We start from the raw sequence: 25,203 nt of genomic DNA, 5'->3' as shown, positions 1-25,203 counted from the left end.
AATGGGTGGGGTGCTTTTCATCCAAAACACAGTCTACTCCGACAACACAAAGAAGCAGAGTGACAGTAAGAAGCTCTAAAACATAGATTATGCTAACAAGCAACTTTTCCTACTAACTAGCGGTGAAGTTGAAGTAAACGACCTCTTTGTTTCTGCGCACTGTCGAGCGAGTTGTCATCAGTCATGGAGGGTCTGTCTCGTGCTAACAGTCTCTTCGCTCTGGATCTCTATCGGGCTCTGAGCAAGAGCAACGCTGCGGGAAACATGTTCTTTTCTCCCCTGAGCATCAGCGCAGCGCTCAGCATGGTCTACTTGGGAGCCCGAGGAGACACTGCCAAAGAAATGGAAAAGGTATAAGGAACTGACACATTACCCTTGGTAGCTTATATTATTATTTTTTACGATTGTCAAGTTTCTGCAAATTCCGCTGTCGACATCTAATTTAGCAACATTTAGGACTATTAAGATTTTTTGATTTTTTTACTGCCATTAAAGACAGTACAGGAAGTACTAACATACTGCGCAGTTAAAATAATGTATAACGGTTATTTGTATTTACTGTAGTGAGGTTTATTTGCATGAATAGGCACACTAAAACTTACACACACACATGCTGCATTTATTTAAGTAAAATACATTTGTTTTTCTTTTGATTTTGATTTGATGAAAGCATGTGCGTCGGAACCATATGTTAGACCAGAGCCACCCACAGTTTAATTCCGATGATACTGGACCCACTCACTTTTACTGTCTTTATCCCTTGTTCGTTTGGGGGTGACACGCGTAGCTACTGTTTGGGTCCCCAGAGATTAAAATGTAATTTTTTAACAAAATAATAGTAAAATAATAATAATAATTTTACTCAGTTTATTAATGCTCCACATTTGTACAGTTATTCGTACAAATAAATGTAAAAATACATATATATATTTTTTTATATAAAAACAGCTTTTTTTTGCAATTGTTTCCATCTACTTTAAAACAAACACTTTTAAAATAAAAATAAAAATGAAATTTCAACTACAGCCACAATATGGCTCTAATTGGCTCACTTGCATAGCATAATTCTGAGTATTCTACTTGCACACACACAGCATTGAACACACACCCAGAGCAGTGGACAGCCGTTTATGCTGTGGTGCCAATGGAGCAAGGGCACCTCAGTCATGTTATTGAGGATGGAGAGAGCACTCTATATTCACTCCCTCCATCTACATTTCCTGCCTGCCCAAGACCCGAACTCACAACCTTTTGGTTTATAAATCCAACTCTCTAACTATTAGGCCACAACTTTCCCCCACCACAGATCTTTTATAGATATTGTCAAAAGTTGTTTATTTTGATCTATGTTAAGAGATGATGAAACCATTATTGTAACAAATGATTCTTTGTAACAGTTTAGCATTTATTGTACTGAAATAGCATTTTTTGCAGTTATGACAGGATTACAGTCAACCCTGCAAGTGGTGGTGTATGTTTGTATAGTGTGTTTATGGGTGTGTGTTTGCATTTATTCTTCATTGTGGATGTGCTGTGGTGTCACTCAATCATTTCTGTGTGTGTTCTTTGTTGTAGCTGATATTAATTTCAAAACTGTGTAAGAGAGAGCCACTTATGCCATTTTTTTCATTTCTTATGAGTGGGTTTTATGGGTCTGTGGGGTGGTGTGGGGGTCATGTGTGTTTTAACTCCATTGTGGTTGTGCCGTGTTGTCAGATATTGTGTGTTGTCTGCATTGTAACTGACATTTTTAACAAATTATGTAACAAAAGAAAATCTATATTTTTAATAGTATTCAGTTGATGGCAATGTTTGATTTTTGGGGGGTTGGGGAGGATATGTGCGCGAGTGTAATTGTTCTGCATTGTGAATGTGTGGAAGGTTTGTCATTTATTTTTCGTGTATTTTGTAGTCTGCATTGTGGTGGATTTATTGATTTTATTTGACAAATTAAAAATGAAAGGTATCGATTTTATCATTTCCCTATTCATTTCGATGTGGGGTCTCCATAGACCCCGAAGAGGGACTATTTTTTTCACACTAACATACAAACAGATATCAATCCAGTTTGACTTTTTATCTTTAGAGCTACCAAATTTTGACAACCATACAAAATCTCATGCCATTTAGATAAAGGGAACATTTTTTTATTAGTATTTCAGCAAATGTCATTTGGGGTCAAAAAGACCCTAAACAGAGTACAAGGGTTAATTCAGAATATAAATCTGTCTTTCCAGAGCGCCGTCAGTCAAAACCGATCAACTTAAGGAATGGCCCGATAAATAAAACTCAATTCCGCATTTTACTTTACTTCCATGCTTCTGCTTCTTCAAATCTATTCAGTGTTGCAATTTAGCAATTTTTTTGCTAGATTAAGCAACTTTTCAGACTACCCTAGCAACTTTAAAAAAAAAAAAAAACCTAGCAATTTTTAGAAAGTTTTTGGCAACTTAAGCAACTTTTGTAAAGTGACTCAAATAATAGATAAAGGGACTTTTTATTTTTTAAATCTAAATTACACAAAAAGAGGAAACCATTGAACAGCTAGCCAGCCAAACAGCACATCAACCTGAAGAGAGCTGGATAAAGATGCCTAACAGTGCAAACATACAATGTGTATTAAGTTGCTAGTTATATAATTGGTCAATAATAAATGCAAATTTATGATACAGTATGTTATTAGCTTGTGTATATATAATTATTGTTCAGTTAGGTACACTGTAAGAAAAATTGTTTAGAATGTTCAGTTTAACTAGCTAATAAGAAAATACATAAAATGTGTAACTGTTCAATAATTCAATGTTTTCAAAGTCCGTAAATATATATTTATAATATTTGTATGAACAAATAACACACACACACACTTATTTATATATATATATATATATATATATATATATATATATATATATATATATAAATCTTTCATATTGGCTACTTGTATTACTTGGTATTTAAATTTTAATTGAATAAGTCAGAATGAAATGTGACATTTTGTGACAGTCTCACAGGTTTTTTGAGAGGTTTTATAAAATTTGTTTTGCAGGTTTTTTCCTTCAGTTCTGTCTCTGATGTTCACTCTCATTTTGAGAGCCTCACCTCAGCAATCAACAGTCCATCAGCCTCCTACATCCTCAAACTGGCCAACCGCCTCTACGGAGAGAAAACCTTCTGCTTCTTACCTGTGAGTCCATTTCATAGATGTGGAATAACATTTTAACAAGGGCTCCTGCAGCTTATGTCAAAGATGCACACATCATGCACATGCAAAGAGGGCCTCAGTGAACCATGTAAATATCCACATAAATTAAATTCATGCAATTTCAAATATTTTATAAAATCAAATCTTTGATATTGTCCTCCGGTCTTGCTCATTAGAGGGTGCTCTATTCTGCCTGTAATAATGTGAGACTTTCATGCATATCTTTTTGTGTGTGTGTATTATGTAGGAGTATTTGGACTCCACTCTGAAGCTGTACCATGCTGACCTTCAGGCTGTGGACTTCATTGGAGCATCGGACGAGTCACGACAGCTCATTAACAAATGGGTGGAAGAGCAGACAGAGAGTGAGAAATAAATAACATCAAATCTATCAGAATGTGGATGGGAATGTTTATTGGCGAATCACTCTCAGCTTTATAGGCTTTATGTGAAAGTATATTTAGTATATGACTGTATATACAAAGTCACTTTTACCGACTTTTAAATTAAATGTTCCCGCCTGGTGGATTGACCTCCCCAACTCAATCCGAGCAAGCCGAGTCCTTAGCCATCTTCAAGAATCGGCTTAAAACCCATCTCTTCCATCTTTATTTGACCCTCTAACTTTATCACTCACTATTCTAATTCTATTCTTAAAAAAAAAAAAACTAACTATTTTTCTAATCTTTTTGTATTCTATTTTCTTTTCGTTCATTATGCAATTATATGTGGGCGTGTATATATATATATATATATATATATATATATATATATATATATATATATATATATATATATATATATATATATATATATATATACTAACTGAGACTTGTTATAACACTTATATTTCATTGCTCTTTTTGTTGTTTTTGATTGCTTCCACTGTCTTCATTTGTAAAGTCGCTTTGGATAAAAGGGTCTGTTAAATGAATAAATGTAGTGTAAGTGTAAATGTAGATGCATACGTTCATGCAAATGATCAGAACACTATAAATAATGCATGCTTTTTTTGTTTGTTTTATTTTTCAGATAAAATTAAAGATCTTATTCAGCCGAGTATGATAAGTGGGCGGACCATACTAGTTCTGGTTAATGCCATCTACTTTAAAGGAAACTGGAAACACGTATTTGAAGCAGGAAACACTAAAGAAATGCCATTTAAAATAAACCAGGTGCAATCTGCATTTTGTTTCAAGGGTGCAACAGCATATGAAAAATTTCTATAAAGCTGATGTTGAACTTTGTAAAAGTCATTTTTATATATATATTATTCATTACATCATTTGATAACATTTGTCTTCAATCAGAATGAGAGCCGGCCTGTGCAAATGATGTACCGGGAAGAGACATTCCCTTTCAGAGACATCCCAGAGTGTAATCTGAAGGTGCTGGAGTTACCATATGAAAAGGAAGAACTCAGCATGTTCATCCTTCTTCCAAACGAAACTCAGGATGGCTCTGACCCTCTTCAGAAGGTCAGCAAAAAGTGTTGTGAGCAGAAAGAATTGATAGTTTGAATCCTATGGAATAGTATGGTTCTGTGTATGTTTCTTTTTTTTTTCAGCATGTATGTCTGTGTGTTTTACAGCTGGAGAGCGAGTTGACGCTTGACAAGCTGCTTGACTGGACCAGAAAAGACAAAATGGAAACATGGATGGATATCAGAGTCCATTTGCCAAAGTTCAAAATGGAAGTTGATACCTCCCTATCAGAAAAACTGCAAGAGATGGGTATGACCTCTGTGTTTCAGGACACAAAGGCTGATCTGACAGGCATGAGCAGTCAGTGTGGGCTCGTCCTTTCAGCAGTGATCCACAAAGCTTTTATTGAGGTGAATGAGGAAGGCACAGAGGCAGCAGCAGCCACTGCAGCCTTTATATTTCTGTGTGGCCGCAGTTCAGAAAGTTTCACGGCAGATCACCCTTTCTTGTTCTTCATCAGGCACAACCCCACTAACAGCATCCTCTTCTTTGGCAGATTCAGAGGCCCATCCTAAAATGTGTTTTTTTTTTTTCTTTTCTTTTTTTAAAGAATAAGAAATTATGTTTTTGTTTCAATATTTCAGCAGACAAAATTATTCAGAACATTTGTTTTTGTTTTTCTGATCACAAATGGCATTATTACAGAGCATTTATTGTAATGACAGTGAAAGTGACTTGACATGTGGCCAAGTGCTGACCCAAACTCGGAATTCGTGCTCTGCATTTATCCCATCCAAAGTGCACACACATCAGTGAACACAGTTTGTCTCAAATCGTTTTAGGGAAAACTGGCAAAATAAAGACTGTGTATTGTCTTTTATGAAGAGTCATATCCTCTTTTATTCACTTTGTGTGGCTGAATCCGTGTAGAGCTGACTCAGAACACAAAGTAGTGCACAAAAAGAGAGTTCTGAAATGTGTGTTTATGTTTCAGAAAATATAAACAATAATGCCCAAATGGTTAGAAAAATGTAGATTTTTTTTTGTTTCTTATGCTCACCATGGCTGCATTTATTTGATCATAAATACAGTAAAAAAAATTATTTCTGTTATGCAAAGCTGATTTTGCATACTCCAGTCTTTAGTGTCACATGATCTTTCAGAAATCAATTCAAGTTTATTTGTATAGTGCTTTGACAATACATATAATTTCATAGCAGCTATACATAATTTTTTTCTAGGGTGCTACAAATCATGCATTTATAAAAAATAAAAATAAAAATTCAGGTTGTGTTGTTAATCATGTATGGCATGCATATATTGCTTATATTTTCGTTTTACAATCTGTTTAATAAAAATATTGAAAGAAAATCATGCATTTATTCAATGTGTTGGCCTATTCATGCAGAATAAAACAAGTTTAGAGCAAAGATCAGTGTTGGGGAATGTTTCTTTTAAAAGTAATGCATTACTATATTGCGTTACTCCATAAAAAGCAACGATTTCTTCGATTATTGCTGGGATAATAATAGTGAAGTATGGGCATTTCATTACTATTGACAACTGAGACAATAGAGAAAGCGAGTCCATGGTGTGATATGAGAGACATGAAAGTAACACCTGTTTTAGTAACCCAGATGAGAGGACTGATAAACAGCATTGCAATAATCGACAGCAAATTAAGAAATATCTGACTAGTGAATGTCAACGTAGACCAATCAGAGTCAAGTACTCCAGAGAGTGTGTAATAATAATGTATAACTTTTGATAAGCAGTCACTTTTCCTTAAAAGTGACATCATAAAATCGGACTTTTATAGATTTAAAGTGCTGTAATCAGGTCCCCGATGCATCCTGAAACCATTGAAACGTGAAAAAGATGAATCCAGTATAGCCTAACTTTGTATTGGTAAGCCTTTTTCTGCAAGCGCCAGAGAAAACAAGGCGTCTGACTATTTCTCTCCCTTGGTGACGTGAAAAATGGATCTCATTATAATACCTGTAATTTTATACCCACGGTGCCATCAGTTTAATTTTGGAAGCGACAACGATGTACTAGCTCTAATGCCATGGTGAAAGTTTGAGCAAAACATGGTAACTGTTCTGTCTTTGGTTGCAAGAACAAACACAGAACACTATTTAGAGTCCCAGCCTCAGAGACAAGAGATCAGTGGAATTATTGATTTATGGTCTCAGAAAACCCTATATCAGAAGCTTGAACTAATATGGTTTAAAACGCATAATTCGCAGTCTGTTTAATCTTACTGAAAACATTTGTCAATAGCATTGTGTAATCTGGTTGAGGGTCATCAAAGAAAAACTGGGCATCTTCACCTGTTTCTCCTTGCGCTCTATTGTAGAGGGTACTGTGTCGTGGCCCTTGTGGTCATCCAGTAAGCAGTGCATGCAGACACATTTCTGGTCCGTTCGACAGTAAACCTCGAGGAGCTTGTCGTGTTTGGGGCACACTGGAATGACTGCAGCTTTCACCAGCTTGTGTTTCCTCAGTGCAGGAACATTATAGTGGGGCTGTACATGTGTTTCACAGTAAGAGGCTCGACACTCCAGACAAGACTTGACAGCTTTGATCATTTCTCCAGAACAGAAATCACACGCAATCTCTCCAGGCCCAGCGAGACTTTGTTTAACTATGTTCGCACGGAATTGTCACGGGATCCCTCAACAACTCCAAACATATTGAGCAGCTAAACCATGCCTGCTAAAACCTAACCTACTCGTGTTAGAAAAGAACCATGGATGTAAGTGAAGGTGGAAGTGTGAGTTTGACGTGAAAGCATGTAATCATAATACACAAATACAGTAGTAAATATGTAAGAGCTTGTGCAAGGTAAAACATGTAGTGTTTTGTATTTTCCTCATAACAGAGACCATTGTGTTTTAAGTAATGGTCGTAGATTTGTTTGAATTTTGATCTTAAGGGGTTTTCAGTATCAACATTAGCCTAGCAAATCTTCGTGGCAAAAACAGGAAGCTTTCTAGTCTTGCGGCCACAAAGGGTCATGGGAAATGTAGTTTTGTCAATCATGAAACTCGGCAGTGCATTCAACTGAACTGTGTGGTCAACACAACTAATTTGTCTGTATTATTGATTAACTTGTCATGATTCGCAGCTAGGAAGAATTATACAAAACAACAACCAAAAACTTGTAGACCAACATGAAAAGACATATTAGCTTTAGTCACAAGGGCTGGATATCAGAGCAGTGTATTTAATTCAGTCAAAAGACAAGAAAATACTAATTTAACAGCAAAATGTGAATTTGCATTCATTGTATTTTGACAGGACATTTGCAATTCATTATTATTAAATATAGAATGAACTATTTTAGATTTGTTTTTAAAGTGAGGCTGAAACATAATTAGGAGTATGTGCTCTTTCCCAATGAAAGCAAAAGGTAAACAGAGACATCCACAGTCACATCCTCACAATCTAAGAGGATCCTGAAAAGTCATCATCTGTAGAAAAACAGAAAGGCTTAAATAAATACAACTAATTCAGGAAGAAAAAAAACATCTTTAAGTAACTGACCTGAGTTTACTAACTCCATCTCGGAGAGAATGCCTTTCCAGCTTTTGTGTTTCGGAAAATCCACAATCACATCCTCAGATTTGATATCTAGACAGATGAGAGGACAACCACTTAATCATTTCCAACAGCAACCACATGCATTCTAAATGTAAATATACTGCATTCAATAAAATATATTCAAATAGAAAAGTTCTTTTAAATTGTAAAAGTATTTCACTATATTACTCTATTTACTCTATTTTTGACCAAATAAATGCAGCTTGGTGAGCGTAATAATTTTTTTAAATAAAAAACTTAATTATTCCAAACTTTTGTCTTCCAGTGTATATGATAAATATATTAAAGTAGTTGATGTCTCCTCAAATCTGTTCTTTGAAAAAAAAAAATACACAGATCTTGCCTTTTACAACACCAACACTCTTGTGTGTGACATGTCCACCCCAGTTATGTTTTGGAGTAATTATGAAAGATTTCACTCTGACTCTGTCTCCAACCTTAATTTCGACTGAAACATTATAGTGCAAATATGAAAATTAAGATAATACAGAACGCATTTTTACTTACAATGTGTAAACTGTAAAAAAAAATTATGCATGGGCAAACTACCTAAATCAGCACTGGCCACAAGCTCCATTTCTGAAACTAAACCAGTCCATTTTTTATGCTCAGGAAAATCCACAATCAAAGACTCATCTTGAATTTCTGCAAAAATAAATAAACAAAACATTTTTTTTTTTTTTTGTAAATACATGTCATTTTTTCTCACACTGTGGTGCACAGTAAGCCTAGAAAAAAAATCTTGCATCATTGTTTCATTTAATTTTGTAAAAAGCACAATGCATGAAGATAGCATGCCTAATAATAGTAATGAAATCAATGTCAGTCATCGCTCTCACTTTGAACAACACCAATGCTTTTGTGAGTGACTGCTCCCCATTTGTGTGTTGGTGTAACAACAGACGGCTTCACACGAACTTGGTCGCCAATATTAATAACAGACTCCAGTCTCGAAGATCCTGAAATGCAAGGAACGTCACGGACATCTGAGAGGAGCTTTCTGCTGAAAAGCTGCTATACTTAAATGTCATGGAAATACTGCAATAACCAAACTCATCATTATTGGTTACTAGTTCCATTTCAGAGAGAATTCCCTTCCAATTTGCATGTTCAGGCAAATCAAAAATCTGACTGTTATTTACATTTAATGTTTAAACAGAGAACAATTTCATATTTTAAGGCTAGTACTTGAGTGCGGATTGCTAGTGATAACCGATCATTTATTTGAGGAAAAATTAATCTTGCTTTTTAGCACACCCACGATCTTATGAGGACATCAGCACCCCAGTTAGGTAATGGTGAAAATGGAAAATTTCACTCTGACTTTGTTACCAACCTTAATGTCAGCTGGAGCATTAATTGTTGACAAATTTGAAACAAGTAAAATATTACAGTATGCACTTTCACATTTAAGTGCACAACACAGCATTTAAACGGCAGCTAAGAAACTGTCTGCAATTATTTAAATAGTCATGTCTTAAAACAAGTACAGTAAAAATTACCTGAACCAGCGCTGGCCACAATCTCCATTTCTGAAACTATACCAGTCCAGTTTTTTTGCTCAGGGAAATCTACAGTCAAAGAGTCGCCCTGAATTTCTGCAAATGCAAAAAACAACAACTAATAATTAATGTAAAGTATGCTGCTTTTTCTCACTCTATGATAACAGGCATTCAATGAGACAATAATCATTTATTTCAACATTCATAACAGAAGTTATTAAACTCAGTGCTCCTACTTTGAACAACACCAATGCTTTTGTGAGAGACTGCTCCCCATTTGTGTGTTGGAGTAACAACAGACGGCTTCACACGAACTTTGTCTCCAATCTTAATACTGGGGTCCAGATTTGAAGGTCCTGAAATATCACATGGAGGTACAAGATGAGTGTTTGATGGAAGACTAGATTATTTTATCATGGATCAAGTGTTTTATACACTCTGTGCTTCATTCAATGGACAGATAACTATTTTGTTAAAGTAGGCTCTCTAGATATGTTGGGGAGAGCGGGGTCGAAAGTAACGTGGGACGAAAGTAACAAAGCGATTTTCTCCGAGCCTATTACTTCATTTGCATGCCAAGCTATGACAGCATGTTCAACACGCAACCCTTCACAGAGCTGAGAAATATCACGTGATTTCATCATCATTTCCCGCAGTTAGGTCCGTAAAAATGTTTTCGTCAACAAAAAGTAAATTATTGAAGCGGTAATATTTTTTAATTAGTTGTGTTGTTTTTCTTGTTTCATGTGTCACAGTAATGATCAATCTACAGGTTATTTAGTGCTTTAACACACCCTAAAGTTTGCATTATCAAGGTTTTTTAGTATAAAAGTAAATCTGGTTTAAATGTCAGGAGTTTCTGGAGGGACGAAAGTAACAGTTGTTACTTTTGTCCCGCTACAGTGACAAAAAGTATTTACTTTGTTCCGGTACATGCTATTCGGTGAATTTCTGTGTCTTGCATCATTTATTAAAATGTTAATGTCATATTATACCAAAAGAATATGTTTGAGTCAGAGTGAGGGTCCGAAAGACAAACATAGGTATGGTTTTATCCAGATGTTTATGAGAGGGCATTTCTGGACATAGAGGAACATCTGGGCAGCTCCTACCTCACATTTACCTTAGTTATGTTTAGGTTTTAGCCATATCTTAGCCTTTACACCTCCACCTATGAATTTGCAGTGTTTCCAGATGTATTTAATGCACTTTTTCAATTTATGCATAAAAACAACTGGATGGAAACATGAATAGGCCTACTGTTACATTATGTTTAGAATTAATATTATGCTAATATAATTTCATAATTATATTGTTAATTCTAATGATTTTTTTTTTATAAAAATACACTGAAAAAACAAATCAAGTTTGTACAGTGGGGTTTTGAGACATTTGATGAAACTTAAATTTAAAATAAAAATCTAAAAATGTAATTTAATATTTTTTTGCAAAAATAAAGGTCAAAATATGTTTGCAGTTACATATTAACAAGGCCATAGTCAGGTTTACTTAATAAAAATAAGAGTAACAGAAACAAATCTAGCTTATATTGTTGTGTTACTTTTGACCCACATGTGTGTTAGTTCGTCCCAACCGATGGGGTCGAAAGTAACAACGTGCAACTTATGTTCAAAGTGAAATTATACTGAAGTCTTTCTACATTTCTACAAAATACCACCTGGTATTGTTAGACCACACTTATGAGTTACTGACCACAGCAGAAATATATCTCTGTCTACAACGTTATCTTTTAAAATTATGTTTTTCTGAAAAATGGTACTTTCGCCCCTGCTCTCCCCTACTGCTTGGAGTCATATTCGCTCTTAAAAATAAAAGTTGGCATTGATGGATCTATGAAGAACTTTTAATATTCATGGATTCTTCACTGCAGAACCTTTTGCAGCCTTTATTTTTAAGAGTGTTTCTGCTGAAGCTTAAAATATTTACTTATACTTAAAAGTTTAAACATTTATTTACCAATCTCATCATTATCATTAGTTACTAGCTCCATTTCACTGAGAATTCCTTTCCAGTTTGCATGTCCAGGGAAGTCAACAACCACACTGTCATCATCTTTTATGTCTAAACAGAACAAGTTCATATTGTAACACAATACTTTAGTGGGAAATTGCTTGATAGTTAATTATTTATAGTATAAGAGGGGGGGAAAAACGATCTTGCCTTTGACTACACCCACACTCTTATGAGTGACGTTTCTACCCCAGTTATGTTTTGGGGTGATAATGGAAGGCTTCACTCTGACTCTCTCTCCAACACTGATGTCAAATGGACCATTTTTGGTTGACAAATCTGTCACAGGTAAAATATTACAAAACTGCTCAGATGCAATGTGTAATATTCTATCAGTAGATGTTCTGGATATTTTTAGCATTTTTTTGTTTGACGAATACAGTAGATTACCTGAACCAGCACCGGTCACATGCTCCATTTCCGAAATTAAACCAGTCCAGTTTTTTTGTTCGGGGAAATCCACTGTCAACAAACCACCCTGAATTTCTGCAGAAGTATACAAAAAAAAATAAAAAATAAAATATAATCAGTAATATAAACTATCACATTTTCTCAGTCTGTGGTACTAAAGACATTAAGTGTGTGTGTATAATTTTCACTGCAATTGTCATGCCTAATATAAATACATATCAATATCTGTCAGTTCTCTCACTTTTAACAACACCAACACTCGAGTAAGTAACCGATCCCCATTTGTGTATTGGAGTAACAACAGATGGCTTCACGCGGACCCTGTCTCCAACTAAAATGTCAAATGGAGGCCTCTTTGTGGACAAATCTGAAACTAAAAGTAAGATATTACATTAAACCATTCCATCACTCACACATATAATTACATGCAGGAAGTCATTAAGTGGAAATCATTTTTACTTTACCTTTATTCATTGTTTTGCTTATTTCCTGCGTGCAAGTAGTCTCAAGTCTCCCAGTAAGATCACATATAAGTTTTGTTACATCCTCAAAAGAGCAATATGGCTCAAATGGGAAACTCTGCGACTCATCAGATCCAGATGAAGAGGACACAGTCTCATAATTCTGAGGGGGAAAATATTCAAGGACTAAGTAATATAACTTTTAGAAGAACTAGCAATATTTGAACAGTCCGTTATGTTTTATAATTCTGGGTTCTAATATATAATCATAATACTTATAGTGCTTGTACCTGAAGAAATTGGATGTTGTCTTCGGTCTGTAGAAGATCATCTAGAACCCCTTCCCTCTTCTTCAGCTCAGTGATTTCCCCCTCCAGCTTCTTTCGCAGCTTTGTGCCGTGATCCAGATCAGCCTTTTCTTGAGCCTTTATTTCTTCAATCACCTCAATGCTTTTTTTCTCAATAAGTTTGACTAATTCACTGAAGACTTTCTTACTGTTCTCCACGGCCTTCTTTGCAGAATCCTGAGGAGAACCAAAGCAAAACAAAAATGTTGTTTACGATTACAAGATCCAACATGGCAGTGATTATTCTTGTGTCAGCTGATAAATGCAGAGTCTTTCTGTATAATATTGAACGTTATTTGTTTTTACATCAGAACTTACTGAATGGGATGTGATGTCCATTTTCATCTTCTGTAGCTCTTTTTCTTTTGCCTGCATTGTCTGCTTGACTTTTGACTGAGAGTGTGTGAGTTTTATCTAAGGGCAAATCACAAGTCAAAGTCTGTTAAATCTTATTGAAAACATTTGTCAATCGCATTTTGTAACTGGGTCAATATCACTGTAGGCTGCCTTTTGGTGTCCTGAACATAAATAACTCATTTGCCATGATAACTCAACATACAAATTACTATGAAAGGTGTGTTATATTAGGCTAAGTTTTTTTATTCATAACAGAAGCATTACTTTGCTCTTTAGATACATTTTCAATATTTTCTTTAGTTTTGTTTGAGAGGATGAATGTTGTTTTGCTATGTCCCAGGCACTGCTCATTAAATTCGAATAAGAGTAAAATAGTCAAATAATAAAAAAAGAATAATAATTGTTTCCTATTAATATTTTGTTACATAAGATATTACTCAAATTGAGTGTATTGAACATTTTGTAATAAAAAACAATATTTTTATTTAATAAAAAAGAAGAGTTTGTCCATGTCCCTTGGATGGTTGTCCACCCTGTCATATTGCGGAATCTGTCCCTTTAAGAAGAGGCCATCACCATTAGTGACATCATCACAACAGATTTTTTTTATATCTTCAGTGGCGGGAATTTCAGCTGCTGAGGTGAGTAGCAGCCGACTTTTCAAGTGACAAATTTTCTTCATATAAGTTTGCATACTTGTTTTGCCAAAGCTTAACATGTCCACCCTGTCGCCATAAAATATACAGGAAGTTAAAATACAATATTTTCAAAATATGTAAGTTTAAATATACCAAATTCTCTTCAACAACCAGACTAACTATTTAGCTAATCACAGTTTGTTGTAAGCTAATATGCTAATTGAAGCTCAAAATGTCCACCCTGTCGTTGTTACAAAATGTCCACCCTGTTGGCCACTTAGACTCGATGGGGTGGACATACACATGACAGGGTGGACATAGCATTCATTTGTAGTTAATATTGCAATTTATAGAAATGTTATATTACATTTTATAGAAACATCTGCTGTAGATAATAGTTGTAATAATAATAAAAAAATATATAAATGTGATTGAGAATGTAATTATATTTATCTTTTTATGTTGAATAAATTTTTAATTGTCATGCTTTTAGTGTTCTGCTTTATGTGTCCACTCCGTCGTGGGCTCGTCCACCCTGTCATCTTGGTATTTTTAAATAATATTTAAAATAATAATGTAATCATACCTATATAATCCATTGTGCTAGGTGTGGGGGCAATAACATGTAAACAAAAAACTGCGTCCAAATATTCAAATATTTCTCCAAATAAGAAAAAAAACGTGCAAATTGTATGAGTTTCTTTGAAAAAACATTGTTTACATAAAATCTTTTATGTATTTATAATTTGAAAGCAAACAAATAACCCTGTTTAGGAAAGGGACATCATACCTTTCAGAAAGTATAATTTGTATCTTAATAGTGCAATGAAAACATATTTAACTGTAATTTATATGTCCACGACAGGGTGGACATATCATTGCTTTATGCTCTAAAAAGTGGACCATAATTAAAAAAAAAAAACATTGTGGGAGCTCAGATAATATATTTATTATAGTATTTGAGTGTCTACTATTATGACATGACATAAAGTGAATGGTAAATTAAACTCAAAATGTGTGAGTATTGTGAGGGTTGAAAGGCACTCTATGGTGATATTGACCCAACTGTTTTATGTTACAAGTGGGTTTGTCTAAGTCAGTGGTTTTCAACCTGTGGTCCGCGGCATTGCAGGTGGGCCGCCAATTATTTTCTGTTCATTTGCAGTCCATTCTAGGGCTGTGCGATTAAAAGAAAACGTCCTAAAATCACGATTTGAGCGTGCGCGATTTCTAAATCGCTTTATAGCACAGTTTTCCGTGGCCCTGACCTCCCGTAGTATGCTATCTGATCCAATCAGAATGCATTGCGCCTAGCGCGAGAACAGAGACTGGGCATATGCCTAACTCCAGGTTCACACACTGTCTGTGATGCACCTTTTTTCTGAGCCAATGTTGACGGATCAGAGCGTTCTCACTGCAGTAAAAGGCTAGAAATAAAAATGTGCGAAAATAATTCATGTCTAACACATGAGCATAGAGTGAATTTGTTAGTGAACAGGATGCAGTTTAAGTGAGAGGAGACACGTTTTAAGTGTGCACACTCTCTCCTCGCAAAGCAGCGTGTTTCTGAGCAAGCAGGACTGGTTTTGTGACAGAGCAAAGGAAATCTGCGTGCGAACAGAGAGATTCGCACTCGTGCATTATTTTAATGTGCTTTCGCGTTATATTTATGCGCTCTCACTGCTGAGCGCATACACATACTGTATACACACTGCAAACACCTGAGCCACCGCTACAATTAAAGAGCTCTATGAAGAATGCATGGCATTTTTTTTTTTTTGCCACAAGTCTATAAATTTTTTTACATCTTCACTATAGTGATAATTTTGACTTATGTCTGTTCTATAGATGTTACAACTTTTTGATAAAGCTCTGATTGGTTTTCTTTTGGAAATATGTTTCAAATTAATCCTGAAAGCATTTTTGACTGTAAAAGCATATCGGTGTGTGTCACAATTGCAAAATTGATAAAACAAATCGCGATAGTTTATTTTTTCATCCATGTTTATTCAATAAATACAGTTTAAAATCTAGCTTCTGAGTACTAAGTTATTAACCCAACAATAGCGGGGTCAGTTAATTTTTTTGAGGTGGGCCGCGCAAACATATGTGTTTGGTTGTGTGGGCCGCGAGTTGAAAAAGGTTGGGAACCACTGGTCTAAGTTAATGCGTTATGCAATGTGATAAAGCAATAAAACAGCTTATGTGGTGAATTCAAAATCCTTAACATATTAAAATAAATTAATACAAAGAAATAACTTAAACACATAAAGTTACATCATTACATCATTTCACGCACTGTGTGAAACAGACTAAACTTGGTCAATCAAGCTCTGGACACACATGGTATTTATGCACAAAGACATTTGAGTACATTCAGGTTGTTTCCACACACATTCAGGATTATGTTTTGATTGGTCATGTGTATGTTGCTGTGTTTAGTCATTCTGAATGGATATGTATACTAGATTATACATGGTCAGGTCAAGTCTGGGTTTTTTTTGGCAATACCATGTGGTCCTGTTCAGAATATCAATTGGACTCATCCAAAACGTGAACAGTACTTTGCTGTTGCAGTGTACGTATGGCCTACCACACACTGTGAATTTCTGTAATGTTTTCGTGTGCTTTGTTAAGCATAAACTTATGAATTAGAGACCACCTTATCATTACTTGGTAATTTGGTGTCCTTTTAAAGTCTTCAAGTGTCCTTTTTTGTTAAGACACCTACATTTACCTTGAAAAAAGACAGAAAGTACTGAAAATACATCACCCTTCAATCTGATGGATTACTTAGCTGGATATAACAAATGATGACCAAATGAATACGCTAAACAATTGGACTATGCTTATTTTCTTGCGATTAATTGCGATTAATCACAAAATTGTGTGATTCAAATTTTTAAAGGGGTCACCAAACTTGGTCCTGGACGGTCAGTGTCCTGCAGAGTTTAGCTCCAACCCTACTCAAACACACCTGAACTAGCGAATCAAAGTCTTGCTAGGCATACTTGAAACCAGGCAGGTGTGTTGAGGCAAGTTGTTGTTAAACTCTGCAGGACACCGGCCCTCCAGGACCGAGTGGGGTCAGGTGACCCCTGTTTTGAACTACTGACAGCCCTTACCAGTTAGTAAAGAAAAGAAGAAGAAAAAACGATGGACATCTTCACCTGTTTCTCCTTGCGCTCTATTGTAGAGGGTACTGTGTCGTGGCCCTTGTGGTCATCCAGTAAGCAGTGCATGCAGACACATTTCTGGTCCGTTCGACAGTAAACCTCGAGGAGCTTGTCGTGTTTGGGGCACACTGGAATGACTGCAGCTTTCACCAGCTTGTGTTTCCTCAGTGCAGGAACATTATAGTGGGGCTGTACATGTGTTTCACAGTAAGAGGCTCGACACTCCAGACAAGACTTGACAGCTTTGATCATTTCTCCAGAACAGAAATCACACGCAATCTCTCCAGGCCCAGCGAGACTTTGAGCAGACTCTGTACTCCTCAGTTTCTCCATTATTTCAGCAAGCATTGTACTTTTGTTGAGTGGAGGCTTTGAATTGAAGGTATGTCTGCATTGTGGACATCTATAGATGCCTTTCTGATCGTTTGTATTCCAGCACTCATTAATACAGCTCATGCAGTAACTATGTCCGCACGGAATTGTCACGGGATCCCTCAACAACTCCAAACATATTGAGCAGCTGTACTGCTCGTGATCTCCCAGCATAGCCTCTGCCATTTCGCTAACAAAACGTGCTAAAACACTAAAAAAGATATGTCCCGATCTTGTCGTCCCACGAAAAGATGTTTATCAGAAGGCCCGGTCGTTAGAAAAGCTATGCGATGTGTAATCTAAAAAGAGAAAGTGAAAGTGTAAGTAAAGAATTGACACGATCCAGAAACTACCAATATGATCCAAAGATAATAATAATAGACTGAAATCATACTGAAACAGGCAAACTCGGATATACAGCTTAAATACAGAACTGAAGAAAAAATAATATTTACCTGATGACAGTACGTTGTGCACGTCATAACGCGGCGGCAGGAAACGCTGCGGAATCTTGACCTTTTATCTTTTTATGACTTGAATTGTTTCTTCAATTTTACATGCTCGTCGTATTTTAATTGTGTATCAAATATTGAGGAACAGTTTTAAATGCAGACATAAAAAGGAATAAAGAAATAAAAACAGTTTTAAAGCATACAATACGATTCGTGGCTAATGAGTAAACGCGAAGATCTGTATTTTTTTGAGTAGTGTCTTTTAGTATAGCCACTAGATGGAGGCACTGAATAGAGTACAATCAATCTTGATTCAGTTTCATGTGACTATGAACACTCTTGTTTCAGGGTAGATTTTAAGTGTTAAATAATCAGATAGCTACATTAAATGCGTGTTGGTTGGCCTGTAATATTGCGTGTTGTCGGCAAAATGGAGCCCAGGGGACACCTCAGTTAGGTAACTTACAGGAGAAACAAAAACGCCCCATACTGTTGAAAAAAGTCCAACTGATACTTGAACCCATTTAGGACAGAAGTACCAACTCCACAATATTATATCAATTAAACACAAAACTCACATTCTCAGAATTTTTATTTTTCCAGAATTCTAATTCACAATTTATTTACACTACAATCTTAAATGTACATATTTAGCAGATGCTTTTATCCAAAGCGACTTACAGTGCATTATCAATTTTTACCTATATGTCATATATGTTACCTGTTTATATATATATATATATATATATATATATATATATATATATATATATATATATATATATATATATATTATATTATGTTTATATTATATATATAATATGATGTTCTTGAAATCGTTCAAAATGACAAAGGACAGTTTCATAAATAAAAATAATAAATATATTATATATTTTATTTTATTTTTACTTTGAGTTTTACAGTTTGTATCTCCTCCAACATCACCTCCAGCTTCTCAAATATCTGTACACCCCAGCATACAGAATATTAAAAAGATATTTTAATACTCCAGCATATTAAAGGATATTTAACAGATTAAATTTGAATTAACATACTGCGCTCATATTAGTTACATGACATAAAAAGAAATCACAAATGTAAAAATGCGCTAGAATATTAAGGTGCAAACACTGCCACTTTTATAACAACGTTAACATCCGACACTGTCATCAGTATAACTCACTTTTAATAAAATGTGAATCTTTCACATATGAATGATATTCTTAATGTTATCTATATATCCATTCAGTTCTTCTTAGGGCAGTGGGAATGGCTGAGAAATTGGACCTGTGTGTAGCTACTCTGAGAAATCAAATTCGTGCGTGTCCATTTGATTTTTAAGATGCCTGCAAAACAAGATGTGCATTGTTGAAGTTGGGGCCCAGGGTTGAATCACAGACGCTTTTGTTCGGGGCTCCCCTTTCCTGCGAAGGCCTGCTGTCGATCAAGAAGCAGAAGTCCGCCCCCATCGGCCCTTTCACTGCTGCAGCTGCTGCCTCGCGCTGCTCAGCGTCTGCTCACTGTGATCTCAATCTGAGCTGGAGAGGCCACACGAGCTGCAGCTTCAGCATTAAACCCGGCCTACAGGCGCGTATGACGCTCGCCACCAAAGAACGCCAATAACACGAGGTAAGCCTAAGCGTACTGGTACATGCGATTTAAATACTATCTATATTATGTAGACACACCGCTTCAGATGATCTCGATCCGCGATGGTTAAATCGCAGCGCGGTCGATTTCGAAAAGCGGCATGTTTGCGGAAGTGATCGCGCGGTCCATGTTTAACCGCCCCGTTATTTGCCTTTACATGTCATGTGTGTTTTTCCAAACTATATTTCACCCTCACGTGCATTTTGTCGACACGGTAAGCGTTCGGAAAAGCTGAAGATGCTGTTTGTGTTGGCGAAGTTGACTAGCCAGCGGACCCTTTTGAAAAATCAAAATGGCTTCCATCTTTGTCGTCTCAGCTGAGAGGTTTATACCTTTGTTTCCCCGTCTCGCATGTCAGGGAGTCTGTGAGTAACCTCCTATTTATATTTATATAGTGGATTATTATCAATCGAACCTTCGAATGAAGAGTTTGGGTGTTTATTTCACTGGTTTTAATTTATTTTGTTACTCACCCAGTAGCGCACTTTTTGACCACGTCAGTGCGGTGGGGGAGGGGGAGTGAGTCTGTGTGGGCGGAGCCTGTGTGATACGTTCCCTGTGGATCAATTATTCACTGCCCCCTTCGCTGTAAGTTTGATTTAGTTTAGGCTCCAGCTACTGGAAGAATTGTTAACTGATTTTTTTCTTCTTTATTAATGTCTTTTGATTAGTACTGTGCCACCCCTTGCAATGTAGACAAAAATTCAAACTGTTATACCTAAGAGCACATGCAGATCTTCTGAAAATCATTCTCGATATAGAGTGCTGCAGGAATGGCATATTTTTTTGTTGGCCGTTCTAGAAGTTGGCATCACACTGGTTCCCTTAGGGGGGAAAAGGCTAAAAGGACTGACTTTTGGATAATTGCAACAACAACAAAAAAGCAATTTGAACAATTAAAGTTTATTATTCTCAAATGTCTTGTTTATAATTTTTAATCTCTAATAATAATCACAAATTAACAATTTTGATGACTAAATCCAATCGGCCGAAATAAAAAGCTATATAAACAAACGGTCGCAGGACAACACGTTCACCACCAAAGATTTTCTGTTAAATCTTTTAATCTTTAAAGGCAACAATTTGGAAAGATTGAATATTTTGCAAAAAGCATGCGCATAAACACAACGAGGCTGTAAAAGTCGACTTGTGAGTAGATATTTGCCTATATGTCGTTTAATGTCCCCGACAGCCTCTGAAGTTCCATTTAGAGCATTTTCAAGATTCAAAAAAATAATGAGTGGGATTTTATGTTGCAGAATAAAATCTGAAACATATTGAGCTTCTGTTAACCACAGACTTTATTTTCCATATTTAATAAAAAACCACTGACTTTTGGCTCGATGGAACCAGAGTTTCGAAATTCCTAACTAATTTCCCGGTTTTAGGACTCCTTTCTTGCGGCACTCTATTGTTAACTGAATGCAGTGCTGGTGTTGGAAATGTTGGTTGTAGTTTTAGTTGCAGCGGATGTGTGTCAGCTTGCACTCTGGTCTCTTTTTCAACAGTGCTGGGATGTCACCCGTGCTTCAGGTAGGCACACCACCATGCCCTTAATATCTGGTTAACAGTGTGGTTATGGGTTTAAAGTTCTTGTGTGTGATCTTGGTTAACTGTCAAGCAAATCATCTCCATTATGTTAAGTCATCCCTCTTAACATGAAATGACTTTGCAATACATGTGCTGGTTTTTGTGTGCTTGCACTTAATGGATTTGCTTGTTTTGCCTAGAGTTTGATGTGTAAAATGTAACTCATTACCATTGTTAAGCTATCGTCTTATGTCTTTCCCACCTTTCACCTACCCACCAGTTTATGTAGCTGATCAGAGAGTCCCTATGCCCCTCCCTACTCCTCCCAACAATACACACACACACACACACAGTCACATACACGCTCACAAACACTCATTCGGTCAAGAGCTAGTGTGATGAAAGATAATGTGCTTTGTCATGCTGGTTGGTGTCATGTGTTTTTCCTATACTGGATGCATGTTTGTTACTTTTAGGCTCCTGTAACCCTGGTTGGCTGGCCACGGAGACAGGGAGTCCTCGTCTCAGTACTGTGGCTCTCCACATTAGACTTTCTGTTTGGGGTATCTACTTTCACCTCCATTTTTATCTATATTTAAAGGCTTGAAGTACAATTCCAACACTTTATTAGCTAAATCAGTCATTTGATATAGTGTGAGTTCATGTAGATTACTTTAATAATCTTCGAATTCCAATCATGTGCAAAGATCTACATTTAAAATCCATTTATGCATACTTTAGGTGGTTGAGATGTGATATTTAGCCTAAAAAATATTCTGACCTTCTGAAGCTTAGGAGTTTATCGTTCCTGCTAAAATAATTTTCAATTAGACCAAAGCATTTTTTGATCCATAGTCAATCATATTAGACTATTACCAAGGTCAGTCATATTATAAATTATTTAAAATGTCAGTTAATTATCCATTTAATTTTTTTAATATATACATGCATACATATACAATCATTGCACATGTTTTAATACAGTTTAAATGCTTTAAAAGATTACTTTAACTCTGGATTTATGGTTTGTATGTTTTTGTTAGACTGAAAGCACTGAAATTTACTTTTATAAGAATGATTCACATTTCCATTGGTTTTATATTCTAGTTCTAGACGCAACAATTATAAATTTTTAATAAATGTAAAGAACATGTTTTACTGATCTAAGAAACAGGGTCAGACTTTGAGAAGAATTGGATGAATTGAAACTGACCATCGCTATGCCTTTTTTCTTTTCTGTAGGCTAAACATGTTCTCCAAGGGCACCAAGCGTAAGTTTTCCGATGGTGATGAAGAAATATCCGCCGAAAGCCTGGTAGGTGCCAGAGTGGCATCTTCGTACAGCTTGCAACGGCAGTCGCTGCTGGACATGTCCCTCATTAAGCTGCAGTTGTGCCACATGCTGGTGGAGCCCAACCTCTGCCGCTCGGTTCTCATTGCCAACACAGTCAGGCAGATTCAGGAGGAGATGACCCACGATGGCAGCTGGCATATGGTCACTGAAGCGTTCTGCAATCCAGGTCAGAGTCCCTCCGAGCGCTTGGTGGCCACTGAGGTCCTTTGCAGGTCGCGAGAGCAGGATGCAGAACCTAAACTCTTTTCTGTCATCAGCTACGAAGGTTGCCGTGAAGAGGAGGTGGTAGCTGACGAGACGCTGTGCTCCGTTTCAGTTAGCGATACTGTCTCTGATGTGTGCCTGGCAGGGCGTATGGGCCAGTGCTGGGAGAAGAGCGAGCTCAGTGGTGTAGAGAGGGACGAAGATGCCCTTGAAGACTCTAGTCTTGGTTCAGGAGAAGATGAGGAGATAGACACCGAGGATGAGGCTTCTACAAAGAGTCCAAAGACAACAGGACAAGTTTTTGGTACATTTGAAATAAAAAACGGTTCCCCGGGTCCAGACTCTGCTCTTGAGGAACTGTTCTCTGATGTGGACACCTCCTACTATGATCTGGACACCATGCTGACCGGCATGCAGAGCGCACCCAAGATGGGCCCTTATGACCTCCTTGACAGCTTGGCTCCTTCACACAGTTCCCCCACCATAGTATCCACCCCGAAATGTCGTTCTGATCTCAATGAACTGGATCACATCATGGAAATCATTGTAGGATCTTAGGTTCCACCTTGTTCAGAGACTTACACACTTGTCTTAATATTACTGGCTTTTCTGTTCCTTATGGAAAGCAAGTAAAGTCTGGAGTCCTTTCAGGGAAAAGAGTTGATGTCTTTTGAAAGACGGCCTTGATTTTATGAGCTGACCATAGTCATCTTATTTGCATACCCTCTGTATGTTTTAATCATTTTTCTGTATTTGTCTGTTCAGACATGATGTTTTTTTGTTTTTCTTTTAATTTATTTGTTATTCTCATGACACTACCGAGAGCAGAACAAGATGTATACAAAAGTTGTAAAGCTTGGGATATTTTCATAAGGAGACAAAAGATTGTCTAAATGTGTATATAAATTATATATTTTTTACAATAGATTCTTCTTGTAATATGTTACTGTACATTATGCACATGTTCTACAAATTGATTTTAACCGAAGAGATTAGATTCTTATGTGCAACAACTCAAGTTTTCTGTTTATCAAAATCCATAAACTGAAGCATCTTAATTCAGTACTCCAATATAAAAAAATGCACCAAGTATACATACGGTGAGACCTTTTACATTTGTGTGGTTATTTGCACAAAGTATTTTTTTTTCCTCTCAAGGTTTGATTGCAGTTTGCTGTCAATCAGCTCAGCCATGTAGGTTTTGTTTGTTGTTAGACGTCTAAGTCCTTCTATTTTGTCTTATCAGCAAATGAAGTATGATGGGGCCAACCCATTTTATATTGTGACTTAATTTATTTAATTTATTTACTGCAAACAGTGAGTGTTGGCTGTGGTCAAACTCAGGGTGGGTTTTTAACTCTAGAGGACTTAATAAGCCTGATTCAGAAAAGCCTTTGCACATAGTAAATCGGTCACAGAATTAGTGCTTTGTGAGTTGTTTTGCACAAATTATTGGTTTCAGTATTGATTTTAAATAAGTCAACTTCTTTAATTTTGGTGATTGGCTTAAGTATATCAGTCTATTAGTCCTCTAGACCCCTCATAACGAGAAGGCATTTGTCTAGTTCTATGCATTGAGTGTCATAACACTTTATATGTGTGAAGTGTTTAAAATGCATTTAGTACAGTATTCTTTTTTTTAATACTTAAAAATCAGTCAACATAATACAGTCAACATTTCCCCCCAGTGATTACATATATTATTTGGTTTTGTCAGAATTTTTGCATAAACTATGTTTGTGCAAATTATAGGTTATTACACTTTTTACAATTGTTTTCTTGTACATTGTCTCACACTTAAATTCTAAGAGGATTTTGTTTATTGTATGATCTTAAACTAGTATAGAGTATAAACTTTTTATATGAGCATTGTAGCTTTTTTAACTTTTTTTTAATAAAAGGTACAACTTATGAAAATGCTGTGTTGTTTTTTTACTCCTGCAATCAAATTTTAAGGAGATCAGCTGCCATTAAACTAAGTCATCAATCTCTATAAATGCTCATGCTAATTTTTTTCGATTTAGTGAATAATTGATACAGCAAGAAAACAAATAAATTATTGATAATGTAAGGGAAACATGCACATGGCAAATATTACAATGTTTCCAGAGAGTAAACGTACAGTAAGACCTTAATTCCTCCATTCAACGTTAAGGTTTCATTCTGCACGTAGCGATTTCTAACGCAAGTGACGTCAGCAGATGTGACTCAAATGAACATCAGTGTTTCAATCATAGACAGGTTTCAATCCCTCCGCGCGCAGATATTATTAGATGTCAGAAAATGTTGTATTATACAAGACAAGACACAGTTGTGAGGTTTTATTAATTACTAAAAAGTAGCTTTGCAAAGCATCGCTTAGAGAATATAAAGTAAACAGTAAATCTAACTATAGTAGTATATACTATAGTATATCTAACACATTTTAGGTAAAAATTGATAGCCTGAATGCACTGTAAGTCGCTTTGGATAAAAGCGTTTGCTAA

At 36.1% G+C, this 25,203-nt stretch overlaps 3 protein-coding genes across 22 annotated transcripts; 2 read left to right on the top strand and 1 right to left on the bottom strand.

Annotated features, from left to right (window-relative positions):
- Positions 1-2: 2 nt before the first annotated feature.
- On the top strand, positions 3-6,056 carry LOC127984340 (leukocyte elastase inhibitor). The gene is made up of 6 exons (XM_052586941.1): positions 3-351; positions 3,047-3,184; positions 3,450-3,567; positions 4,235-4,377; positions 4,513-4,680; positions 4,794-6,056. The coding sequence occupies exons 1-6, from the start codon at positions 184-186 to the stop codon at positions 5,199-5,201; spliced, it is 1,143 nt and encodes a 380-aa protein (XP_052442901.1). The 5' UTR covers positions 3-183; the 3' UTR covers positions 5,202-6,056.
- Positions 6,057-7,835: 1,779 nt separating this feature from the next.
- On the bottom strand, positions 7,836-20,195 carry LOC127984335 (tripartite motif-containing protein 65). Of its 10 annotated transcripts, none has more exons than XM_052586927.1 (16): positions 20,103-20,195; positions 17,150-17,826; positions 13,303-13,398; positions 12,928-13,161; positions 12,641-12,800; positions 12,418-12,549; positions 12,156-12,251; positions 11,916-12,044; positions 11,712-11,816; positions 9,971-10,090; positions 9,735-9,830; positions 9,072-9,191; positions 8,782-8,877; positions 8,576-8,680; positions 8,176-8,262; positions 7,836-8,102 (listed from the first exon to the last, which is right to left on the bottom strand). In XM_052586927.1, exons 2-16 carry the CDS (start codon positions 17,711-17,713, stop codon positions 8,077-8,079), a joined length of 2,166 nt encoding a protein of 721 aa, XP_052442887.1. In that variant the 5' UTR covers positions 17,714-17,826; positions 20,103-20,195; the 3' UTR covers positions 7,836-8,076. The 10 variants fall into 10 exon arrangements, with proteins under 10 accessions (XP_052442887.1, XP_052442886.1, XP_052442889.1 ...); XM_052586926.1 differs by lacking the exon at positions 20,103-20,195 and adding an exon at positions 17,983-18,517; XM_052586929.1 differs by lacking the exons at positions 9,072-9,191; positions 20,103-20,195 and adding an exon at positions 17,983-18,517.
- LOC127984341 (cell division cycle-associated protein 4) lies at positions 19,365-24,649 on the top strand. Of its 11 annotated transcripts, none has more exons than XM_052586948.1 (5): positions 19,366-19,994; positions 20,110-20,217; positions 21,138-21,162; positions 21,636-21,722; positions 22,402-24,649. In XM_052586948.1, exon 5 carries the CDS (start codon positions 22,409-22,411, stop codon positions 23,273-23,275), a length of 867 nt encoding a protein of 288 aa, XP_052442908.1. In that variant the 5' UTR covers positions 19,366-19,994; positions 20,110-20,217; positions 21,138-21,162; positions 21,636-21,722; positions 22,402-22,408; the 3' UTR covers positions 23,276-24,649. The 11 variants fall into 11 exon arrangements, with proteins under 11 accessions (XP_052442912.1, XP_052442909.1, XP_052442908.1 ...); XM_052586946.1 differs by having other exon boundaries at positions 20,107-20,217; XM_052586950.1 differs by lacking the exon at positions 20,110-20,217 and having other exon boundaries at positions 19,366-19,608.
- The last annotated feature ends 554 nt before the right edge of the window (positions 24,650-25,203 follow it).

This window comes from Carassius gibelio, chromosome B20 (genome assembly GCF_023724105.1).
Source record: "Carassius gibelio isolate Cgi1373 ecotype wild population from Czech Republic chromosome B20, carGib1.2-hapl.c, whole genome shotgun sequence".
Classification (NCBI taxonomy): domain Eukaryota; kingdom Metazoa; phylum Chordata; class Actinopteri; order Cypriniformes; family Cyprinidae; genus Carassius; species Carassius gibelio.
This window is presented reverse-complemented; position numbering and strand designations above follow the sequence as displayed.